The sequence below is a fragment of the Gopherus flavomarginatus genome, chromosome 3 (assembly GCF_025201925.1).
Source record: "Gopherus flavomarginatus isolate rGopFla2 chromosome 3, rGopFla2.mat.asm, whole genome shotgun sequence".
NCBI lineage: Eukaryota > Metazoa > Chordata > Testudines > Testudinidae > Gopherus > Gopherus flavomarginatus.
The window spans coordinates 151,695,926-151,717,765 of NC_066619.1; the positions used below are offsets into that span (position 1 = coordinate 151,695,926).

The window sequence follows — 21,840 nt, forward strand, 5'->3', positions numbered from 1 at the left end:
AATGCAGGGCGCAGGGGCGAGACAATAAGGGAGACGCGAAGCGAGAGCCCGGAGCCCGCGCCGCTGCCCCTCTCCCCAGGCTGCGCCGCGACCGTGCCCGTGCCCGGCCCGCGCCGCACCCATCTCCCTTGGGACCCCGCGGGAGAGGCCGCGCCGCGCTCCGCCCGCCCCGCGCCGGACACGTCCAGGCCCCGGGGAGCGCCCTGACCCGAGTCCCGCCGTAGGTGAGTGCGGGGCGGGGCCGGACCTGCCGCCCCGGGCCACGGGAGGCGGCTTCCGGCCAGGCGGCCGCGCTGCACTGGCGTGAGGCGAGGGGTGGGGGGCCGAGGCCCTGCGAGCCGGCCCGGGCTGCGCTTTTCCCCGTGGGCGGCTCCTACCCTGCCCCGGCTGAGCCCGCAGCGCATCGGGCGGCTGGAGCCGCCGGCGGGCGTAGGACGGGCGGTGGCCCGCGGGCTGGGTCACGGCGCGGCGCAGTCCTCGGGTCAGATGGGGCTTGCTCCATATCCCGGCTCGCCTGCCCCTTCCCTTGGCCGGCAGAGCTGCCCACTACCCGGGGGCATCGCGCCTCCCCGCCCCGGCAGTGTCTCCCCTCGCCTTCCAGCCCGGGCAGTGCTGCTGCCCCCTCCTCACACGTGCAGCCGTGTTCCTCCTCCTCCTCCGCTCGCTTGGGGCCCCCTCGTGTTGGGGTTGGTTCAAAACTAGCGGCCTTGTTCCTGAATCCCTGCCTGGATATGCTGTTCTCTGCCTCTCTGTAACGCTGGGCCCACCGCCAACATGGCTACACTTGGTGTGTCAGACCCTTTTCTTCTACAGGTCCTGACACCGGGCCGGGAACAGCTTTCCTGCAGGCTTCAGCTAAAACAACTCTGCTCAGCATGCCTGGCTTATGGTTCTGGGCCCACTGAACTCAAAGGAGCCTGAAAACGGCCAAGGTAGTTTTAGGCAGTGTATGCAGAGGGATCCCAAAGTAGGCAGGTGCTAGTTTTTCTGTTTCATTTCTGATCACCTCTTTAATATTCAGTTTTTAGTGCCACTCTTGGAAAAAGTGACAGACTGGAGAGCTGTCAGAGGAGAATACAATAAAAGGGTACGGCTAGGCTTGATTTGAGGAAAGATTTTTCTCAAATCTGTCATGTGCTTGTGAAAGGGTTATAAAGTGGCACTGGGGCAGGAATAGGGGGAGGGAGGTTAGTCTCCAAATAGCAGAAAGGATTATACATCAAGGAGGAAGAGGTATTAGTTGGCATACGTTGAAGTATTTAGGATGCAAATAAGAGAGAAGTTGGTAGAGAAGATAAAATTCATGAGCTGATGCCAGAAAGAGCACCTGAGTAGGAATCTCAGCATACTCTTCCCTTATTGGGGTGAAGCTGGGTTATTCAATGTGGCATTGCCCCATAAACTTCCTCGTGTGGCCTTCTACATGGATTTGAATCTTTCTGGCTGTTAATTGCATAGTAAATATTTCAAACCCCGCCTATCTGTCCTTCTAGCAGAAAGACTAGAGGGGTAGGCTCTGTGGGAGAGAGCTGCCACCTCAATTCGTTTTCCCCCTCCTTGAATCTCTCCTTTGTTCAGTAAAGGTAACATCAGACCGTGAGGGAGGTGGTGGATGGACTAGCTTCTTTTTAAACAAATTTGCCATATTCTCCTCTGTTCCTTCAAGGAGCTCAGTTGATCCTTGTGTTACATTGGGGTCAAAAGGTATGTCCCCTGTTTATTACACCAGATTTAACACTGAAATTGACAGATACCTATGTGGATTAGAAAAGGTCCTCCCTGGTCACCCTGTACAGGGTTAGAAGGTCTGTGCTGTGACTGTTTTGTGCATATTCAGAGTAAAATGCTCCCTCTCCTGAAAGGTCAGCTTTTTTTGCATCTCTTGTCCAGCAAGTTTTCTCTTTTGTTTATCCAGTATCATTTACATGGATGAAATATTTGTCCATTCATAGATGAGTCTTCAGACTAACAGTACAGTATCTCTCCGCTTACAGGGTGTTTATACTGAGGAGACATGTCCTTGACCTGAAGTTTTAAAGTACTGTTTGCTTTCATTGTACTGTATTGTACCTGAACTCCATTAGCAACACACTCTACCAATGGCATTCAGTTTTCACAAATGAAAAGCCACTTGGGTCAGTGAATGGAGCTGTGGCAAGACTAGCATTGTTAAGAGATTTATGGTGAAACTTGTAAAATGGTATTTATTACTCTAGGTGCCTATAACATACTTAAGAGCTGCCAGTTCTGCAAGAACTTAGATATGTGAATAGTCCCGTTGACTTAAATGGTACTTATTAAGCATCTGTTGCTTTAGGGCCTGATCATGCAGGTTAATCCACCAGTAGCTCCCCAGAAAACTCTTGCCCACAACCATACAGTCCCATCAAGCTGCTCCCTGATACGCTTTTCAGTGTGCCATGAAAGTCAACCAGTCTAGGCTATGTAGGATGAAGTGGGGAATAAGAAGCTTTAAAATTAAGGAATCTTTTAGAACATAAGAACGGCCGTACCGGGTCAGACCAAAGGTCCAGCTAGCCCAGTATCTGTCTACCGACAGTGGCCAATGCCAGGTGCCCAGAGGGAGTGAAGCTAATAGGCAATGATCAAGTGATCTTTCTCCTGCATCCATCTCCATCCTCTGATGAACAGAGGCTAGGGACACCATTCTTTACCCTTTCTGGCTAATAGCCATTTATGGACTTAGCCACCATGAATTTATCCAGTTCCCTTTTAAACATTGTTATGGTCACAGCCTTCGCAACCTCCTCGAGTAAGGAGTTCCACAAGTTGACTGTGCGCTGTGTGAAGAAGAAATTCCTTTTGTTTTAAACCTGTTACCTATTAATTTCATTTGGTGACCCCTAGTTCTTGTATTATGGGAATAAGTAAATAACTTTTCCTTATCCACTTTCTCTACATCACTCATGATTTTATATACCTCTATCATATCCTCCCTTAGTCTCCTCTTTTCCAAGCTGAAGAGGCCTAGTCTCTTTAATCTTTCCCCATATGGAACCCTCTCCAAACCCCTAATCATTTTAGTTGCCCTTTTCTGAACCTTTTCTAGTGCTAGAATATCTTTTCTGAGGTGAGGAAACCACATCTGTACACAGTATTTGAGATGTGGGCGTACCATGGATTTATATAAGGGCAATAATATATTCTCAGTCTTATTCTCTATCCCCTTTTTAACGATTCCTAACATCCTGTTTGCTTTTTTGACCGCCTCTGCATGCTGCGTGGACATCTTCAGAGAACCATCCACGATGGTGCCAAGATCTTTTTCCTGACTTGTTGTAGCTAAATTAGCCCCCATCATATTGTATGTATAGTTGGAGTTATTTTTTTCCAATGTGCATTACTTTACATTTATCTGCATTAAATTTCATTTGCCATTTTGTTGCCCAATCACTTGTGAGATCTTTTTGAAGTTCTTCACAATCTGCTTTGGTCTTAACTATCTTGAGTAGTTTAGTATCATCTGCAAACTTTGCCACCTCACTATTTACCCCTTTCTCCAGATCATTTATGAATAAATTGAATAGGATTGGTCCTAGGATTGACCCTTGGGGAAGGCTTGGAGAGGGCTGGCTGTCCAAAATGGAGGTAGATCCAGTTTGCATGCTTCCATTGATCTCGTCTATGGGAGATTACCGCCCTCCTATACTGTCTGGATTGAGAAGCAATTAATCTGTTACAGTGAACACCTTTGTTTGCTGGTTGTAAAACATCTGCATTTTTTATTGTACTTTGAGGAGAATATCACTCTGTTTCCCACCTGGTTAACATAAGGAGGAACACTTCATTTCTGCTTCCAAGGGATCCTAGCATCTCCTTTTCTATTCCACGCTGCATTATGGAGTATGCATCTGTTATAACTGGCTTGGAACCTGATATTGAGTGAAGTGCACATCAAAAGCCTGTTGCAGGTGGTCCATGCACAGCTACACATGTCTATAGAGTCAGAGTAGAGTATTGCTGTTCTACACCAAAGCTGGACTGTGGTGTTTAATGGCTGTATTGTGCTAGCTGTCCTTGTTAAGAGTACTTTAATTGTTGGAGCTTTGGTGATGAAATTGTGGGTATGAAGAACGATGCTTTAGTAGTCTTTGTATGTCACAAAATATTGGTGTGCCCAACGTTTTCTTCATAGAAACAAATGACAAGATTTTCCTGTAGTAACCATCTTCTCCAAAGCATACAGGCTTATCTGCCTATTATGGCTGTGGTAAGACAGGCCATATTTTTTACTTTTAGTTGCACTTTTCTGAACCTCGTTCATAATTCGTGCCTCTACGTTTCAGTAACACCATCAATGGATACAGCTCTTCGGATGAATCATCACCAGGGTTCATTCAGTACATTTGTGTTGTCTATCCAGACACACATACATGGTCTTTGGATCTTTAGTGCTACCATGAATGACTCTACATAGGTCACATTGAGCTAATCATCTGTTTTATAGATCACTGCCCTGAGTTGTTTAAATCTCTCTGGGATTAATCTGTCACTAAAGAGATTTATGATTTTTGGTCTTGTTTGCAAACTTTTCTTCTCTGCACAGGCACAACAGCCCAGTGCCGATTTCTGAAGTACCTTACTGATGGCTTATCTCAGACATGATATCTTTCACAATTTTATTTATACACATTTAGTGGAATAACGTGAAGGAAGGATCAAATATTTCAATATTTTAATGGCAACTTTGATTTATAGGAAATTTGCTTATCAAGTGGCATCCAGATCTATTAACGTTTTGGCTGTGCAGCCCTTAATGATAATAGCAATTTGGCATTTTTTATCAAACATAGCACTGCTACTTTTATAGTTCCATGTGGAACTAATTTTAGTGAAAGAATTAGATTTAATCAATTATAAAAAAAAAATTCTTATACGTAATAAAGTTAATGCCTAGTGCTGCATAACTTCATTCTGCATGCCAGTTGTGTATCCATTTACAGCATGAGTTATAATCATGGAGTTTTGGCCAGAAGGGCCCACTAGATCATTTAGCCTGATATCACAGGCCACCTGCACCAGGCAGGTCTTGCACACTAAACCCAACACCTGAAAGGAGACCAAAGCATTACAGTCTGCCGGAGACTAGACTACTATCTGCACCAGGCAGAGAACAGGACAGACTGAGGTGTGCCAGTGCTTGAGGCAGCCCTGTAATGGCAGGAAAATAAATTAGTTATACCCAGATAATCCCAGAAAGGGACAGGGACCTGCACCCACACACTGCAGAGGAGGGCGAAAATGCCCCACAGTCAAGTCAACTGGGAGAAAATTCCTTCCTGATACCACATGTGGTGATCAATAGACCCTGGGCATGTGAACAAGAGCCAGGTAGCCAAGCACCTGTGACACAGAATGCGCAGTGTGGGGTGCCTCTGTCTGCAGGTGCCTCCCTCGCAGCTCCCATTGGTCATGGTTCCTGGCCAATGGGAATTGTGGAGCCAGTGCTCGGGATGGAGGCAGTGCATGGAGCTGCTATGGTTGTTCCTCCGCTTTGGAGCACTGACTGCGGCCAATGGGAGCTGCAGGAGCGGTGCCTAGGAGCGGAGGTGGCTCACAGCTGCCTGGCCATACCTCCACATAGGAGCAGCAGGGACATGTCGCTGCTTGCGGGGAGCTACCCAAGATGAGTGCCACCTGGATCCAGTACTCTGATACCCCTCCCCCGAGCCCCCTCCTGCACCCAAACTGCCTCCCAGAGCATGCATCCTGCACATTTCCTGAAATGCCAGTTTATAGAGCTTTCTGGTTGGTAAAGTGCCGGATAACTAGTGCCCTACCAAATTCATGGCAATGAAAAACACGTCACAGGTCATAAAATCTGGTGACCACCATGAAATCTGGTCTTTTGAGTGCTTTTACCCTATACTGTACAGATTGCACGGATGAGACCTGCATTTCTCAAAGGGTCCTGAACCAAAAGGGAGTTATGGGGGGGTCAGAAGGCTATTTTAGGGGGGCTGCCCTATTGTTACCCTTCTGTGCTGCCTTCAGAGCTGGGCAGCTGGAGAGCAGCAGCTGATTGCCAGGCACTTAGTTCCGAAGGTGGTGCCCTGCTAGCAGCAGTGCAGAAGTAAGGGTGGCAATACCATGCTATGTCACCCTTCTGCACTGCTGCCTTCAGGGTGAGTGGTAGCTGCTTCCTGAGGGCCCAGCTCTGTGGGTAGCAGCGCAGAAGTAAGGGTGGCAATACCATACCATACCATACCATGCCATCCTTCTGCACTGCTGCTTGTGGAGACTCTGCCTTCAGAGCTGGGCCCCTGGCCAGCAGCCGCTGCTCTCCAGCTGCCCAACTCTGAAGGCGGTGCCACCACCAGCAGCAGCATAGAAGTAAGAGTAGCAGTGCCACACACCCCCAACCAATAACCTTGCTACCTCCTCACAACTGCTTTTTGGGTCAGGACCCCTACAATTACACCACTGTGAAATTTCAGATTTAAATGGCCAAAATTATGAAATTTACAATTTTTAAAAACCTATGACCATGACATTGACCAAAATGGACTGTGAATTTGGGAGGGCCTTATGGATAACCCAGCTTTTACTGTGATGACATACAAATCAATGTTACACTCATCTTTTCAACTCTTGTCTCTGTTTCAAAGGAGGTAGCAGAAATAGTGTGTTCAGAGAATGGTCACAGTAGTGATAACAAGCATTGACAAGCTCTTATATGAAGGAACTGAGAAGAATGTGATTGCTTGCTTTAAAAAGGGGATATAAAGGAAGAAAAAATATATGGTGAAAGTAGAACAGTAAGTTCTCTTCATCCTTTGTTGTAATAGAAGAATAAGGAGATGCTCAGTGAGATTAAAAAGGAGCAAATTGAAAATGATAAAGGGAAACACTTCTCTCTCTCAATGCATTACTTGTACTTAGTGCTACAGTATGTAATTGAGGTTGAGTGCAGCAGGATTCAAGTAAGACTGGACTTTCTTATCGTTAATATGAGTATTGAGAGTATAGTAAAAATGTTAAAAACACACCCTCATATTTCAGGGCCTAAACCAGTCTTTGACTAATGGGGGTTAAGGAGGAACTTGGTGGGTTGCTTATTGCTTAACTACCTTCTGCAGGGTTTCTTGAATCTTCCCCTCAGAGAGCTGGTACTTGCCACTGTAAGCCATGGGATTTTAGGCTACATGATTCACTAGTCTGTTCCAGGATTGCATTGTGTTCCTGTGGGCAAACCTAACAGTGCTTTATTTTGTACTTAAGGTATTTCTCTTGTGTTTGTCTATGGCATATGAAAGCCTTTGCTTTACCCTATTTATACCTGAGAACATAGGGCTGGTTCTTATAAATCCCATACAAACTTGACATTGAGTGGCTTCCATTGACTGTACTTGTCCTACGGTAACTTTAAAAAACCACCACCACACAGTGATGATGAAAACACAGTGTCCCCTCCTTTTGCATGAAAGGAGTTTTTTAACATATTGAAATCAAGCTCCATGCATTTCTAAAGTTAATGTCTATGGAGGATTTTTACTTCTGTGTTGTGTTTATCATTGTGAGTCAAGCTGGGGAGCTTCCAAATCCATTAGACACCCTGCTCCCCCCATACATACCCCTTCAGGACTGTGTAGGCCGACTTGAGGGCCCTGTCTTACTGAGCATACTCTATCCTCAGTCCTTGGAGGCCCCAGAATGTTCCAGGCAGTTCCTTTTTATATGTGATTATCAAGAGCTCCTTATTGGTGCTTCCAGCAATTCCAGCTGATGCGGTTTATTGCTGCATGTCCTGTTTGGAATCTTACGTTTTCTGTGATAATTGAGCATACCGTTCTCCCTTTGGCTCATTATCACAGTTTTAACTGATCTAGGTATTTTAGGTTCAGCTCTGTACCAGCTGTTTATCTTAGAGCGTTGGGTTTTTTTTAAGGTACTGCCTCAAGTATGATTTTTTTTAAGTCAGTTTTAATAGCTAGCAGTCCTTGGCATTGACACTTGGCTTGGAACTCTGTGTCTGATTCTTGTTTGGTGCTTCGCTGAGCTAAACGGCCTGAGACTTCAATGGCTGACAAATATTTTGTTTCACTTTTGTAGGTTGTTGTTGCTGAACCTGGGATATTGATGACAGCTGTTCAGCTGCACTTCTGACTTAGCTTTGAGTCTCTGGGCAAAATCGGTTTATCAGGTTGACTCTCTTCCGACTGGACTCTTCACAGTGCTTCAGTAGAGGGCAGTTCATTTGCAGTTAGCTCAGGACTCGAAAATTAGTGCCATGGCACACTGAGTGTGGCCCTTCTCAAAGCAGAAAAGGTCATGTGCTTGTACTCTGTTCTAGTCAGTGCCTTATTGTAAGACAAGCACACTGATGTGAGGAAGGCACCTGGGATCTAACAAGACTGGTGTTATCAGCATAGCCTATCATTGCATCCATGAGAGTGTATATGTGAGGCTCCAGAGCCTTGTAGAAGTGTAATGGTGTCTTGTGTCATGGCTCTTTCTGAGAAGCTTCACACTAATTGTCATTGGAAAGCAGGCACTGGGTCGTCTAGAAGCTGAGATCAGGTGTGTGTATCAGGAAGAAGTTTTATGCCAATGTCAGAGGCGCTCCTGGAAACTCATGTGCTTTCTGAGAGTTAAGAGGGTGCCATCTGGATAAAATAGAAGTTGCTCTTAGTCTGGTGGGAGGGAGGGATAGCTCAGTGGTTTGAGCATTGGCCTGCTAAACCCAGGGTTGTGAGTTCAATCTTTGAGGGGGCCATTTAGGGATCTGGGGGAAAAATCTGTCTGTGGATTGGTCCTGCTTTGAGCATGGAGTTGGACTAGATGACCTCCTGAGGTCCCTTCCAACCCTGGTATTCTATGATTCACAAACCTGCCACCCTGTGACATGGTATTTTGAGAGGGTTGCATGGGGGTGCTGTTGACTTGGTGGGCTGGAGCAACTGCCCAAAGCCGTTCTCTGTTGTTGAGAAGTATGAGGCCTGGTCTACTATGTGTTTAAACGGAATTTAGCAGTGTTAAATCGATTTAACCCTGCACCCGTCCACACAACGAGGCCCTTTATATCGATATAAAGGGCTGTTTAAACTGGTTTGTGTACTCCTCCCTGACGAGAGGAGTAGTGCTGAAATCGGTATTGACATGTCGGATTAGGGTTAGTGTGACCGCAAATCGACGATATTGGCCTCCGGGCAGTATCCCACAGTGCATCTTTGGGACCACTCTGGAAAGCCATCTGAACTCGGATGCACTGGCCAGGTAGACAGGAAAAGCCACGCAAACTTTTGAATTTCATTTCCTGTTTGGCCACCGTGGAGAGCTCACCAGCACAGGTGACTACGCAGAGCTCATCAGCGCAGGTAACAATGCAGTCTCCTGAGAATCGAAAAGGAGGTCCAGCATGGACCGCATGGGAGGTACTGGATCTGATCGCTATAGGGGGAGAGGATTCCATGCTAACAGAACTCCGTTCCAAAAGACAAAATGAATAAACATTTGAAAAAATTTCCAAGGCCGTGATGCAGAGAGGCCACGCCAGGGACTCAGTACAGTGCCATATGAAAGTTGAGGAACTCAGACAAGCCTACCAGAAAACCAAAGAAGCAAACGGAAGGTCCGTGGCAGTGCCGAAAACATGCCGCTTCTACACTGAGCTGCATGCAGTTCTCGAGGGATCCGCCACCACTACACCACCCCTGTCCGTGGATTCCGAGGTGGGGGTGGTAATCTCAGCCATGGCTGAGGATTCTGCGGACGGGGAACATGAGAAGGAGGAAGAGGACAATGAGCTTGCAGAGAGCACACACGCTCTGTTCTCCCCAACAGCCGGGAGCTTTTTCTCACCCTGATGGAATTGCCCTCTCAGGCCACTATCCCAGACAATGAAGCCATGGAAGCGACCTCTGGTGAGTGTACCTTTGTAAATATAAAACATGGTTTAAAAGCAAGCATATTTTAATGATTAATTTGCCCTGAGGACTTGGGATGCATTCGCAGCCAGTACAGTTATTGGAAAAGTCTGTTAACATGTCTGGGGATGGAGCGGAAATCCTCCAGGGACATCTCCATGAAGCTGTCCTGGAGGTACTCCAAAAGCCTTTGCAGAAGGTTTCTGGGCAGGGCAGCCTTATTCTGTCCTCCATGGTAGGACACTTGACCACGCCACAAAGCCTTGCTGCGTGTGGTCCCAGTGGTTGCTGGCATTCAAGCAACACCCGTTCTTTATCTCGCTGTGTTATCCTCAGGAGAGTGATATCGTTCATGGTAACCTAGTTGAAATTCAAGAATTTAATTAAAGGGACAGATGGCCATTCCTACTGGGCTGTTTGCCTGTTGCTTAAAAGAAATCCTTCCTTGCAGGTAGCCGAGCGGGGAGGGGTGATTGGCGCTCAGCTTTTTTGCCTTTGGCTAACAGTGATCTTCCATGATACCAGCCATGCAGTGGGGGGAGGGGTAAAGCAATCATCCCAGAGAATTGGAAGAGGGAGTGGTTTCTGCTGCTGCATGTTAACAGGAAAGAAGCAGCACTGAACGGGATTTGCTTGGTATTTGGGAAAGGAGGACACTGTGTATATGAAGGCTGCAGAAGCTGAAAGACAGTGGCTTACCATGGACGCATGCGAGCTGAATTCTGCTGCCCGGACCTGTGACTGTAAGATCTCTAACATCAGAGCCGCAGGCACTCAATATTAAGATGCAAAATGCGACCTTGTAGTGAAATCACATGTGCTATGTAAGGTGAATAGTGTTGTTCACCGTGAAAGAGTATAAGCATTGTTCTGTAAAATGTATATTTTTAAATACTTCTCTCCCTTTTTTCCCTCCCTCACGCAGCTGCAAATTTTTCAAGCCTCCCTACTCCATCCGGAAGGCTGTCTCAGATAAGGCGGTGGAAAAAAAAGACGCGAGATGAAATGTTCTTGAAAATCATGGAAGTGACCCGCAATGAAAGAGCTCATCTGAATGAGTGGAAGGACGTAGTATCAAATTACAGGAAAGATGCCAGTGAAAGTGAGGACAGAAGGGACGCTTGAGATGAGAGGTGGCGGTAGGAAGATCAGAGGTGTAGGCAGAAGCATCCTGCCACCGCTGATCTAATGCTGGGGCTGCTGCGTGATCAAACTGACATGCTTCGGCGTCTAGTGGAGCTTCAGGAACAGCAGCAGGATCACAAGAGTGCCACTGCAGCCCCTGTGTAACCATCCTCACCATGTTGCATATCCTCCTCACCCAGACGTGTAAGAACGCGTGGGGGAAGGCTCTGTGCACCCGCCCACTCCACCCCCTTGGACAGCCCAATGAAAAGGCTGTCATTACTTTGAAATTTTTTTAGTGGCCTTTTCCTTCCCTCCTATCCACCTCCCAAACCACACCCGGGCTATCTTGTCAGTTCTTTTCCTCTTTTTATACTGAATTAATAAAGAATACATTATTTTTAAATGATAGTGACTTTATTTTCTTAAGCAAGCTGTAATCAAAGTGGGAAGGTGGGTTGCTTACAGGGAATGAGTCAATCAAGGGGGCGGGGGGGTTCATCAAGGAGAAACAAACAGCAGTCAGACCGTACCTTGGCCCGTGATGAAACTAGTTTTCAAAGCTGCTCTGATGCACACCACTTCCTGGTGTGCTCTTCTAATCGCCCTCGTATCTGGCTGCGCATAATCAGTGGCCAGGTGATTTGCCTCAGCCTCCCACCCTGCCATAAAGGGCTCCCCCTTACTCTCACAGAGATTGTGGAACACACAGCAAGTAGCAATAACAAAGGGGACATTGGTTTGGCTGAGGTCTGAGCGAGTCAGTAATGTGCGCCAGCGTGCCTTTAAACGGCCAAATGCACATTCTACCACCATTCTGCACTTGCTCAGCCTGTAGCTGAACAGCTCCTGACTACTGTCCAGGCTGCCTGCGTATGGCTTCATAAGCCATGGCATCAAGGGGTAGGCTGGGTCCCCCAGGATAACTACAGGCATTTCAACATCTTCAACTGTTGTTTTCTGGTCTGGGAAGTAATTCCCTTGCTGGAGCTGTTTAAACAAAGTAGTGTTCCTGAAGACGCGAGCGTCATGAACCTTCCCCGGCCATCCCACATGGATGTTGGTGAAATGTCCCTTGTGATCCACCAGTGCTTGCAGCACCATTGAAAAGTACCCCTTTCAGTTTATGTACTGGGTGCCCTGGTGCTCCGGTGCCAAGATAGGGATATGGGTTCCATCTATCGCCCCACCACAGTTAGGGAATCCCATTGCAGCAAAGCCATCCACTATGACCTGCACATTTCCCAGAGTCACAACCTTTCGTAGCAGCAGCTTAATGATTGCTTTGGCTACTTGCATCATAGCAGCCCCCACAGTAGATTTGCCTACTCCAAATTGATTCCTGACTGACGGGTAGCTGTCTGACATTGCAAGCTTCCAGAGGGTTATTACCACTCGCTTCTCAACTGTGAGGGCTGCTCTCATCTTGGTATTCTGACATTTCAGGGCAGGGGAAAGCAAGTCACAAAGTTCCATGAAAGTGCCCTTACACATGCGAAAGTTTCGCAGCCACTGGGAATTGTCCCAAACCTGCAAAACTATGTGGTCCCACCAGTCTGTGCTTGTTTCCCGGGCCCAAAATCTGCGTTCAATGGGTAGAACCTCCCCCATTACCAGCAGGATCTCCAAAGCGCAGGGGCCCATGGTTTGAGAAAATTCTGTGTCCATGTCCTCATCACTCTCATCACCGTGCTCTCGTAGCCACCGCCTCCTCACCTAGACTGCACGAGAATGCGTGAGGTGTTTACAACATCCACGATTGCAGTCTTGAGCTGAGCAGGGTCCATGCTTGCTGTGCTATGGCGTTTGCACAGTTCAGCCAGGAAAAAAGGCGTGAAACGGTTGTCTGCTGCTTTCACGGAGGGAGGAGTGAGGCTGTACCCAGAACCATCCCGATAATGTCTTTTGCCCCATCAGGCACTGGGATCTCAACCCAGAATTCCAAGGGCTGGGGGAGACTGCTGGAACTATGGGATAGCTACCCACAGTGCAACGCTCCAGAAATCGACCCTAGTGTTGGTACATGGACGCACACCGCTGAATTAATGTGCCTAGTGTGGCCGCATGCACTCGACTTTATACAACCTGTTTTAAAAAAATGGTTTCTGTAAAATCGGAATATTCCCGTGGTGTAGACATACCCTGACAGTGTGAGGCACTTCTCAGAGCACCCAGCTGTCATCTGTGCTTTTGGGCTGAGAGAATGCAGAGCTCAGATGACAGGGGACCTCACCCTAGACAATACCCTCCATTCTGGTGCATTAAGGGAATGACAGAGCAAAGAGACTGCTGGTTCCTTTGCTTCCCTGACATGCCATGGTCACTGCAGGGGTTGTGTCTGTGCAGTGCCTTCTTCCTCTGTGGAGATGTGCCAGTGGGATTACAGAACCTGGGAGCCAGCTCCCTGTAGCTTGCTCATCCCCCTGGTGCTCCAGGATAGCATTGGAGTGGAGTGATGTGGTGGGCAGGGCAGCAGGGTTCTGAAACATACAGGGGATTCCGTCCCCTGTGCTGATGTATCAAGGTGACAATGAAGCTGAGGGCCTGTGTACGAATAGTTTCATTTGCTACACTGATGTGATGAGAAAACTTTCCCTCTCATGTTGAGATGTCTGGGATTGGGCAGAGTTGGGCTGGAATGCATTGCAGTACCAGCTTCCTGCCTGCTGGCATGCCAGTACAAGGAGTATAATGTTGAGGTACTGTTGCTTTCTCCATCCACCTTTTTCCTGAGTACTAATTCTCTGATAGACTGTCAGTGATTTGCTGAGAGGCAATGGTATCGATTAATCACTACAAGCTTGACTCAGAAACATTAGCATTAGTTGCAGGTGCTGGGTATTAGAGACTCTGTGGGGCAGGACAGGATTTACAAGTTACTGAAGTATCCAGCAGGTTTCCGTTATTTTAGTTTTGTTGTACATCTGTTGGTCTCCAGACCTGTTGCCATGCCACCAAGTTATGCCATCTGTTTCACCTTCTAAGAGTCACATGCCTTTGAATTTCTCAGTGTTAGCTCCTCCTGCAGCCCTTGCATTTCTCACACTTCCAATTTCTTTGGGTAGCAAGCTGAAGTGTCTTTAGGAATTGTTGAAGTTCTGGTTTCACAACCGCTTTCTCATGAAGGTACCACTTCAGTGTGTTTAATGCTCTGTCTTCTGGGGAGATAGGGACATGGAGGGTCATGTGATAAGAAAAGATTGAATTGTATCAATTCTTCTATTACTGGGCATGACTTTTAAGACTGAAATTGATGTCTTAGTCAGCTGGCATATATACCCAATAGTCAGCATAGTGGTGTTTGCTTCCCAAAGATGTTGGATTGGGACTGTAGTGGAAGTTACGTTCCTGTTGGCTCATTCACTGCTTGCTGCAATGTGTATATTTGCTTATTAGGTAGGAGGGATGCTGTGTAGGAGGGATGTGGAGACCAAAGGGTGTCCATAGTGGTGGCTTGTGTTTAATAACCTCCTCGTGAGAATTTAATTGGCCTCTTCAGGTTTTGGTGGAGACTAATAACCGTCTGTATCTGAGAACAGATAACCTCAATACTACTTCGGTCCAGGGACGATGCTCACAACAGATTTTCCAAAGTTGGTTCTACTAGGATAACCATATAGCCTGTTAAGGGAGTTCATGTAGGAAAAACACAGGAAATGTTTTGCCCAGAGCAGAAACTATGCATGGTTAGTTTCTGGGAATTGGGAGAGTCACATGCACTTCAAGGACTTTGAGTTCTGGTAGACCAGGGAATAGTCTGCTTGTGTCTTTGCTAGTGTTCAAGAAGCTTTAAATCATGGTCTTAGGCACCGTTGCCACAGATACATACTTGTATAGTTCTTCTCCTTAGATTGACTATCTGTGGAGGAATTCTGCTGTGTTCTTTTTCCTCAGAGCCTGCTTCTGAAGTAGAGAAATTTGAAATTCCCCCATTCCCCAAGTTTTGGTATCTTACAGGATGTTTCTTACTTGATTGGGCCAAATGTATCTGAGTTTGAGTTCCTACTCTTAAAAGGAGCTGGCCTGGAAAATTCAGAGCCATCTGAGGTTAGAGCGTGGTCATTAAAGCAAAGCTGCTGAACCTCCAGACAGGTACCTTGAAACATCAGATAATTCTAATAGCTAAGGAATTTCTCCCATGACTTGTGTTGAAGGATAATTCCTTTTGGAAAAGCAGACTTAAAAGGTAGATAAGTTTACTGTATTAAAGGTGGTGAGCTCCTCTTAATAAGTTTTTTGCTTGAGTGCAAGTACTGCTGTTGAAAGATAAAAAGACAAAAGGACATAAGTAAGTAACATAATCTTTCATATGAAACTTTGTTTTAATGACTTTAATCACCCTCTTGCTAATAAAGGGTAAACTAATTGTAATCGCCAGTATTTTGGATAATTTTGTTGTATTTATTTAAATGAATTTAACAAGTATAGCTTGCCTCTTGTCTGTCTCCACTGAAACTAGTGTGCTTGCTAATTACTTAGAGATCTTGAAAATTAGATCAATTTGTCAAGATAATGAATGATTGAACTATAGCAGTCTTGAGTTACTCAGGTATTTTTAAGTCTGAGACTACATGGTGGTGTAGTAGTTTCTTACCAAATGGTGATTCCTGTTTTACACAGGATTTCATAAAAATCCATGTGAGGGGATGAATGGATGGACGTATTAAATTGCAGGGTTGTTTGTAAAGTAATTTATTAATTTTTGTCTAATTACAGCATTTGACACTCTGTACCAAAGAAATGGTGATGGAGAAGCCAAGTCCCCTGCTTGTAGGGCGGGAGTTTGTGAGGCAGTACTACACTTTGCTAAATAAAGCTCCTGACTTCTTGCACAGGTAATCTTTTTCTGTGTAAAGTAATTTATGTATTCTTGAATATAAGAAGCAGGTTGTATTTTTGGATGAATGTAAAATAAATTTATTGTATCTAAATTTAAGAACTCTTGGGGTTGGGTGGGGGAGTTGAAAATTATTCCCATATCATTTGAAAGGTAGGTAATTGCAGCTATACTGAAAGCTATTATTTTATAAACTTCGTGTGCTTTATTTGAGTGTGTCATTCTATATAGCTATTCAGGCAGATATATATACTGTATGTTCATTTGGGTATTTTTTACATATGCACAGATGTGGATGGAGCAAATGATCCTTGTAAAGTAGAATTCTAGATGAATTTCTTAAAACTATAGTAAAGTTAGTAAGACAGCCCCTGAAATCCTAGGTAAAAATCAAGTTTCCAGTGTCCAGGTAGTGTAGGGGTTCATTTCACTAATGTTAGTTGGACACAACTAGAAAATCCTATTGCTGTCTGAGACTTTCGTACCTGCTAAGGCCTGCATAACTGAAAGATTACAATAAATATTGTTTTTGCTAAATTTATTTTGTACATTTCATGGCATGGTGTAGTCAGTTTAATTATCTTCCCCTGTATAGTTAGTTTTTCTGAGTTTATGTAGCATTATTCACATGGCAACAAGGTAGAGAAATGTTTAGAAAAAAAGTCTGTAAAACAATAAAAAAAAAAAAAAAGAATCAGATGTAGTACCTTACCAAGAGAGCTAAAAGTTATAGTTAACTAAGCTTTATGTTGACTGAGAAACTCCCATGAGAAGTGCAGTAAAAGCTCTTTTATCCAGCATGTTGGGGGAATGGGAGATGCTGGTTAACTAAGAGGGAGGGAGTTTGGGTGCAGGGTTAGGCCATGGGAGGGACTGTGGAGCGTGGGTTCTGGGAGGGAGTTTGGGTGCAGGGGAGCCTTGGGGCAGGGGTTTGGGGCACAGGAGGGGGTGCTGGATCTAGGGGCCGCTCATCTCTGGCAGCTCCCCACAAGTGGCGACCTGTCCTGGTTTCTGGCTCCTCCTAGGCAGAGGTGTGGCTCGCGGCTGTACCTGCTGCCTCTGCCTGCAGGTGCCGCCCCTGCAGCTCCCACTGGCTGTGGTTCCCAGCCAAAGGGGGTGTGGGGGGGCAGCATACAGAGCCGCCTGCTGCGCCTCTGCCTAGGAGCAGCTGGAGTCCGGGACAGGTCACGGCTTGCAGGGCATCCCATCCTGCAGCCAAGCTCCCTATTCTCATAGCTGAAGTTGCGTATCTTAGATCGATTTCTTTCACCACCATCACCTCCCATCCCTCAGTGTAGACCTGGCCTGAGAGGTGAGTGCAGGGCTGGCGTGCTCTCACACACACACACAGCCTCTGCTTTGCACCAGACGTGTTTGCCTAGGGCCCCGTGACCCACTGGTGAGTCAGGACTCACCATTTGGGAAACACTGCAGTAGACAACTTGCAGTGTCCAAAGTGAATATGAGGTAGGCTTGGGGTGTTTGGCACCCACTAGATGGAAATAAACTCCCCAAGCAGCTTGCAGGACATCACCCTCTTAGAAGAAGGGATTGAGATTCCTTTCATAGTGGGGTGCAGTGGGGGGCTGGTTTCTTCCCTGGTCAGTGTGGCAGCCCCATAAATACTCTTTTGTCTGATAGTTGCTATACCTTGACAGTTAGCAGGGCTCAAGTTATGTGAGCATGCTATGCAATGCCACTCTTGACGCTTTTTTATGAGGAGCAGCAGCAGTGTTCTGGCACTTGTATTTTGGGCCAGAAGTGCATAGTGGTACTTCCTTTTTAGTACTGACTTTAAGGTGTCCGGTAAAATTTTCAAGCCCTGTGTGTAAATAGAGTGAATGAAGAGAGATTGGTGTTCAGAAGAGCTGGGAGAAAGAAAAGGGAGGTTAAAGTCTAACAAGAGGGCAAGGATAAGGGGGCAGAAGGAAAGACAGAAGAGAGGAAATAAACTGAAGACAAGATGGGAAAAAAACACACTATGATCTCTTGTAGGTAAGAAAGTGGAGTGAAACCAGAAAATGAAAAATTGCAGCAAAAGTGAGAGGTGTAGTAAGTTACATTTATCAAGTTATTTTTTATAAATTTGATATGCACTATTACAGTTAAATACTGTGCACAGTTGTTCCTTTACATTGCAGAAGACTTTTTTTTTTTTTTTTTTTAGGGCAAGGGTGTGATGTCACACCTCCTTCTTCACTTTGGCTCTTCACCTACTAGTCCAAGGACTAGGCCTGTGTCAGTTTTTAAAGTCTTGCAGAAAACTGCCTTATCTAGAGATGTAATGATATAGCTGGAGCTCTGATCACATGCTGCTCTTTAAGCAAGATACTGGGGTCCTTCATTCAAACTCCAGTCAGTCCTTATTCTTATTGGGTGCTGCTTTAGCATTTGCATAGAAGATTCAGTAGTTTTGATTTTTGGGTTTATAATCTGCAGTTCAACACTTTTCTGGAGTTGGTGTCTGAGTCTTCAGGTTTTTGATCTAACCCTTCCTCAGATTGACACTTGATTTGTTTTAATTCTGTTCCTGTTCTCTCTGATTCCTCTGCTCCTCTGATTCTCTCTAACTGCCCTATAAACTGAGCTGATTGCTGAGACTGTTTGCATGTTGGTGAAAAGTGTGGTGCTTTAGGGGGAGATCAGTGGTGGGTAATTGTCGACTCTAGTCACAGAAACTCAGTGTGTGCTGCTTCTGTGAAAAGCAGCTCTCCAAGTTATCCTGTATGATAGTACATGTTGACAGGCAGCAGGAACTGTTGACACTGAGGATTCTGTATCAAGGAAGGACCCTTAACAAACTGCGTACAGATGTGGTCTCACCTCAAAAAAGATATTCTAGCACTAGAAAAGGTTGAGAAAAGGGCAACTCAGGGTATGTCTACATCTACAATTTTGCAGCGCTGGTTGTTACAGCTGTATTAGTACAGCTGTATAGGGCCAGCGCTGCAGAGTGGCCACACTTACAGCAACCAGCGCTGCAAGTGGTGTTAGATGTGGCCACACTGCAGCGCTGTTGGGCGGCTTCAAGGGGGGTTCGGGGAACGCGAGAGCAAACCGGGGAAGGAGACCAGCTTCGCTGCGGTTTGCTCTCGCGTTCCCCGAACCCCCCAGCAAACCGCAGGGAAGGAGACCTGCTTGCTTGGGGGTTCGGGGAACGCGAGAGCAAACCGGGGAAGGAGACCAGCTTCGCCGCGGTTTGCTCTCGCGTTCCCCGAACCACCCTGCAAACCGCAGGGAAGGAGACCTGCTTGCTCGGGGGTTCGGGGAACGCGAGAGCAAAACCGGGGAAGGAGACCAGCTTCGCCGCGGTTTGCTCTCGCGTTCCCCGAACCACCCTGCAAAACCGCAGGGAAGGAGACCTGCTTGCTCGGGGTTCGGGGAACGCGAGAGCAAACCGGGGAAGGAGACCAGCTTGATTACCAGAGGCTTCCTCAGGTATGCTGGGATACCTGCTTATTCCACGGAGGTCAAGAAAAGCGCTGGTAAGTGTCTACACTTGATTACCAGCGCTGGATCCTCTACACCCGAGACAAAACGGGAGTACGGCCAGCGCTGCAAACAGGGAGTTGCAGCGCTGGTGATGCCCTGCAGATGTGTACACCTCCTAAGTTGCAGCGCTGTAACCCCCTCACCAGCGCTGCAACTTTGTGATGTAGACAAGCCCTCAAATGATTAGGGGTTTGGAGAGGGTCCCGTACGAGGAAAGATTAAAGAGGCTAGGCCTCTTCAGCTTGGAAAAGAGGAGACTAAAGGGGGATATGATAGAGGTATATAAAATCATGAGTGATGTTGAGAAAGCGGATAAGGAAAAGTTATTTACTTATTCCCATAATACAAGAACTAGGGGTCACCAAATGAAATTAATAGGTAGCAGATTTAAAACAAATAAAAGGAAGTTCTTCTTCACACAGCGCACGGTCAACTTGTGGAACTCCTTAGGTGAGGAGGTTGTGAAGGCTGGGACTATAACAATGTTTAAAAGGGAACTGGATAAATTCATGGTGGCTAAGTCCATAAATGGTTATTAGCCAAAAAAGGTAAAGAATGGTGTCCCTAGCCTCTGTTCATCAGAAGATGGAGATGGATGGCAGGAGAAAGATCACTTGTTCATTGCCTGTTAGCTTCACTCCCTCTGGGGCACCTGGCATTGGCCACTGTCGGTAGACAGATACTGGGCTAGCTGGACCTTTGGTCTGACCTGGTATGGCCGTTCTTATGTTAACCAGAGTGTAAAGCATAATTACTTATAAGCCTCCTTGTATATATATATTTTTTAATGACCTTCTAGTACTGCCAATGCATGAGGCTTGATGAACTCCTGGGAATGCTCCAGGATTTTCAGCAGCTAGTGTTCCTTACAACAGGTGGTATTCTGAGTACAGATTGCACCTTTGAGCACTTGGTGAAAATGCTGGACTGTCTCGCCTCAGCTGTTGCTCTGAACTGGCACAGTTCTGCAGGGCAACAGAACCACTTTAAGATATTGTGGAGATCTCTAACCACAAGCTGACCCAGTTTTCTTAGCTTGGGACACTGGATGTGGCCTCTTGTGGAGGACACTAGCATCTGTCAGAGTTCCTCTTGAAGCATAGGCGCCAACTTTCTGTGGTGGTGGGTGCCCGCACCCCCCCACCCCAACTCCACCCCATCCCCACGCCGGCCCTGCCCCCGTTCCAACCCCATCCCCAAAGTCCCTACCCCTATTGGATCCCTTCCCTAAATCCCCGCCCCGGCCCTGCCTCTTCCCCCAGCGTGGCATTCCCTCTCCTTCCCCCTCCATCCCTGCCCCGCGAATCAGCTGTTTTGTGGTGCAAGCGGTGGGAGGGAGGGGGGAGAAACAGGATGCGGTGGCATGCTCGCGGAGGAGGCGGAGGTGAGCTGGAGCACTGGGGCAGGGCCACAGGGAGCTACTGGTGGGGGCTGAGCATGCACCAATTTTTTTCCATGCCCATGGAGTCAGCGCCTATGTCTTGAAGCAGTTTTTGTGTGCTCCCTGTGCTGTTTGCCTGATCTATAGCTGAACTATTACATCTATAGAGGCTGTGGTTTTAAGGGCTTGACAGTGTTTGACATACATCTGAAGGAATCGTAATAGTTCCACAATGACTAGAGAGGAGTTGGACAATTAGCATTTACGATCTTCCCCCTCCCTCGCCCCCATCCCCCAGTAAAAGCTTCAGGGCAGCCCCAGAGATCCTTGTCAGTAGGCATCCTCAAAAACTCAGCCAGTAGTCCAGCTTCTTCGGGATTTAGGAGTGCTACTCCAGATAGCTTTGTTGGTTATATGGTTTGAATGGGAGTTCCATCCTAGATGAACCTCTATGGCTTTGCTGGTGCTATAGCTTCTGTGATCTGTTATGGATGGAAATTATAGATTTGTGTACGTGGGAGCTAAACATTTATTCCCCTGATGTAGCTTTAACTTCTAGTTGGAAGCCGTATCTTGGTCGATAGCTCTGAATGATCAGCAGATCTGCCCCTTAGTGGGCTCTTTACTCAGCATGTTCAAGGACTGCAAGGCCAAGATCTGGGGGAATTTCATAGTTCCACATGAACAGGAAATGTACATCTCTCATGACTTCCCCTGGTGTGGAGGTTGAGCTCCTTGCTCATGGAGGGTTATAATTTAGATCTGTGTGGGAAGTTTTGCATGATTTGCTCATCTCTGTAGCTACCCTTGGAATTGGGAGTTAGGCATGATGAGGTGCTCTAATCTGCTGTACAGGTGCTTATGCATCCATTGCATGTCCTTTGTTCATCTTCAAGTACCTAAGAATTTTATTTTCTTAATTTCAAATTTAGAATAGCTCATTTCTTACTCCTGAAAACAATTTACTAGAGTGTTCTGAGGCTTCTAAAGTATGTAGTTTTAGAGCATATTTATTAAGGTACAGCCCTTGGACTGGCCTGCGGCTGCTTCAGAAGGTCAAATCTTAAGAATTAAAGCATTTTTTTTGTGAGATTTATACTGGAGGCACTATTTTCAGG

At 46.5% G+C, this 21,840-nt stretch overlaps 1 protein-coding gene across 2 annotated transcripts in view; it reads left to right on the top strand.

Annotated features, from left to right (window-relative positions):
* Positions 1 to 123: 123 nt before the first annotated feature.
* Positions 124 to 21,840, top strand: part of G3BP2 (G3BP stress granule assembly factor 2) — a 56,077-nt gene continuing 34,360 nt past the window's right edge. For both annotated transcript variants that reach the window (XM_050945030.1, XM_050945031.1), the window contains exons 1-2: positions 124 to 224; positions 15,729 to 15,847. In XM_050945030.1, coding sequence (XP_050800987.1) covers positions 15,753 to 15,847 — 95 coding nt within the window. In that variant the 5' untranslated portion in view covers positions 124 to 224; positions 15,729 to 15,752. The remainder of the gene's footprint in view (positions 225 to 15,728; positions 15,848 to 21,840) is intronic.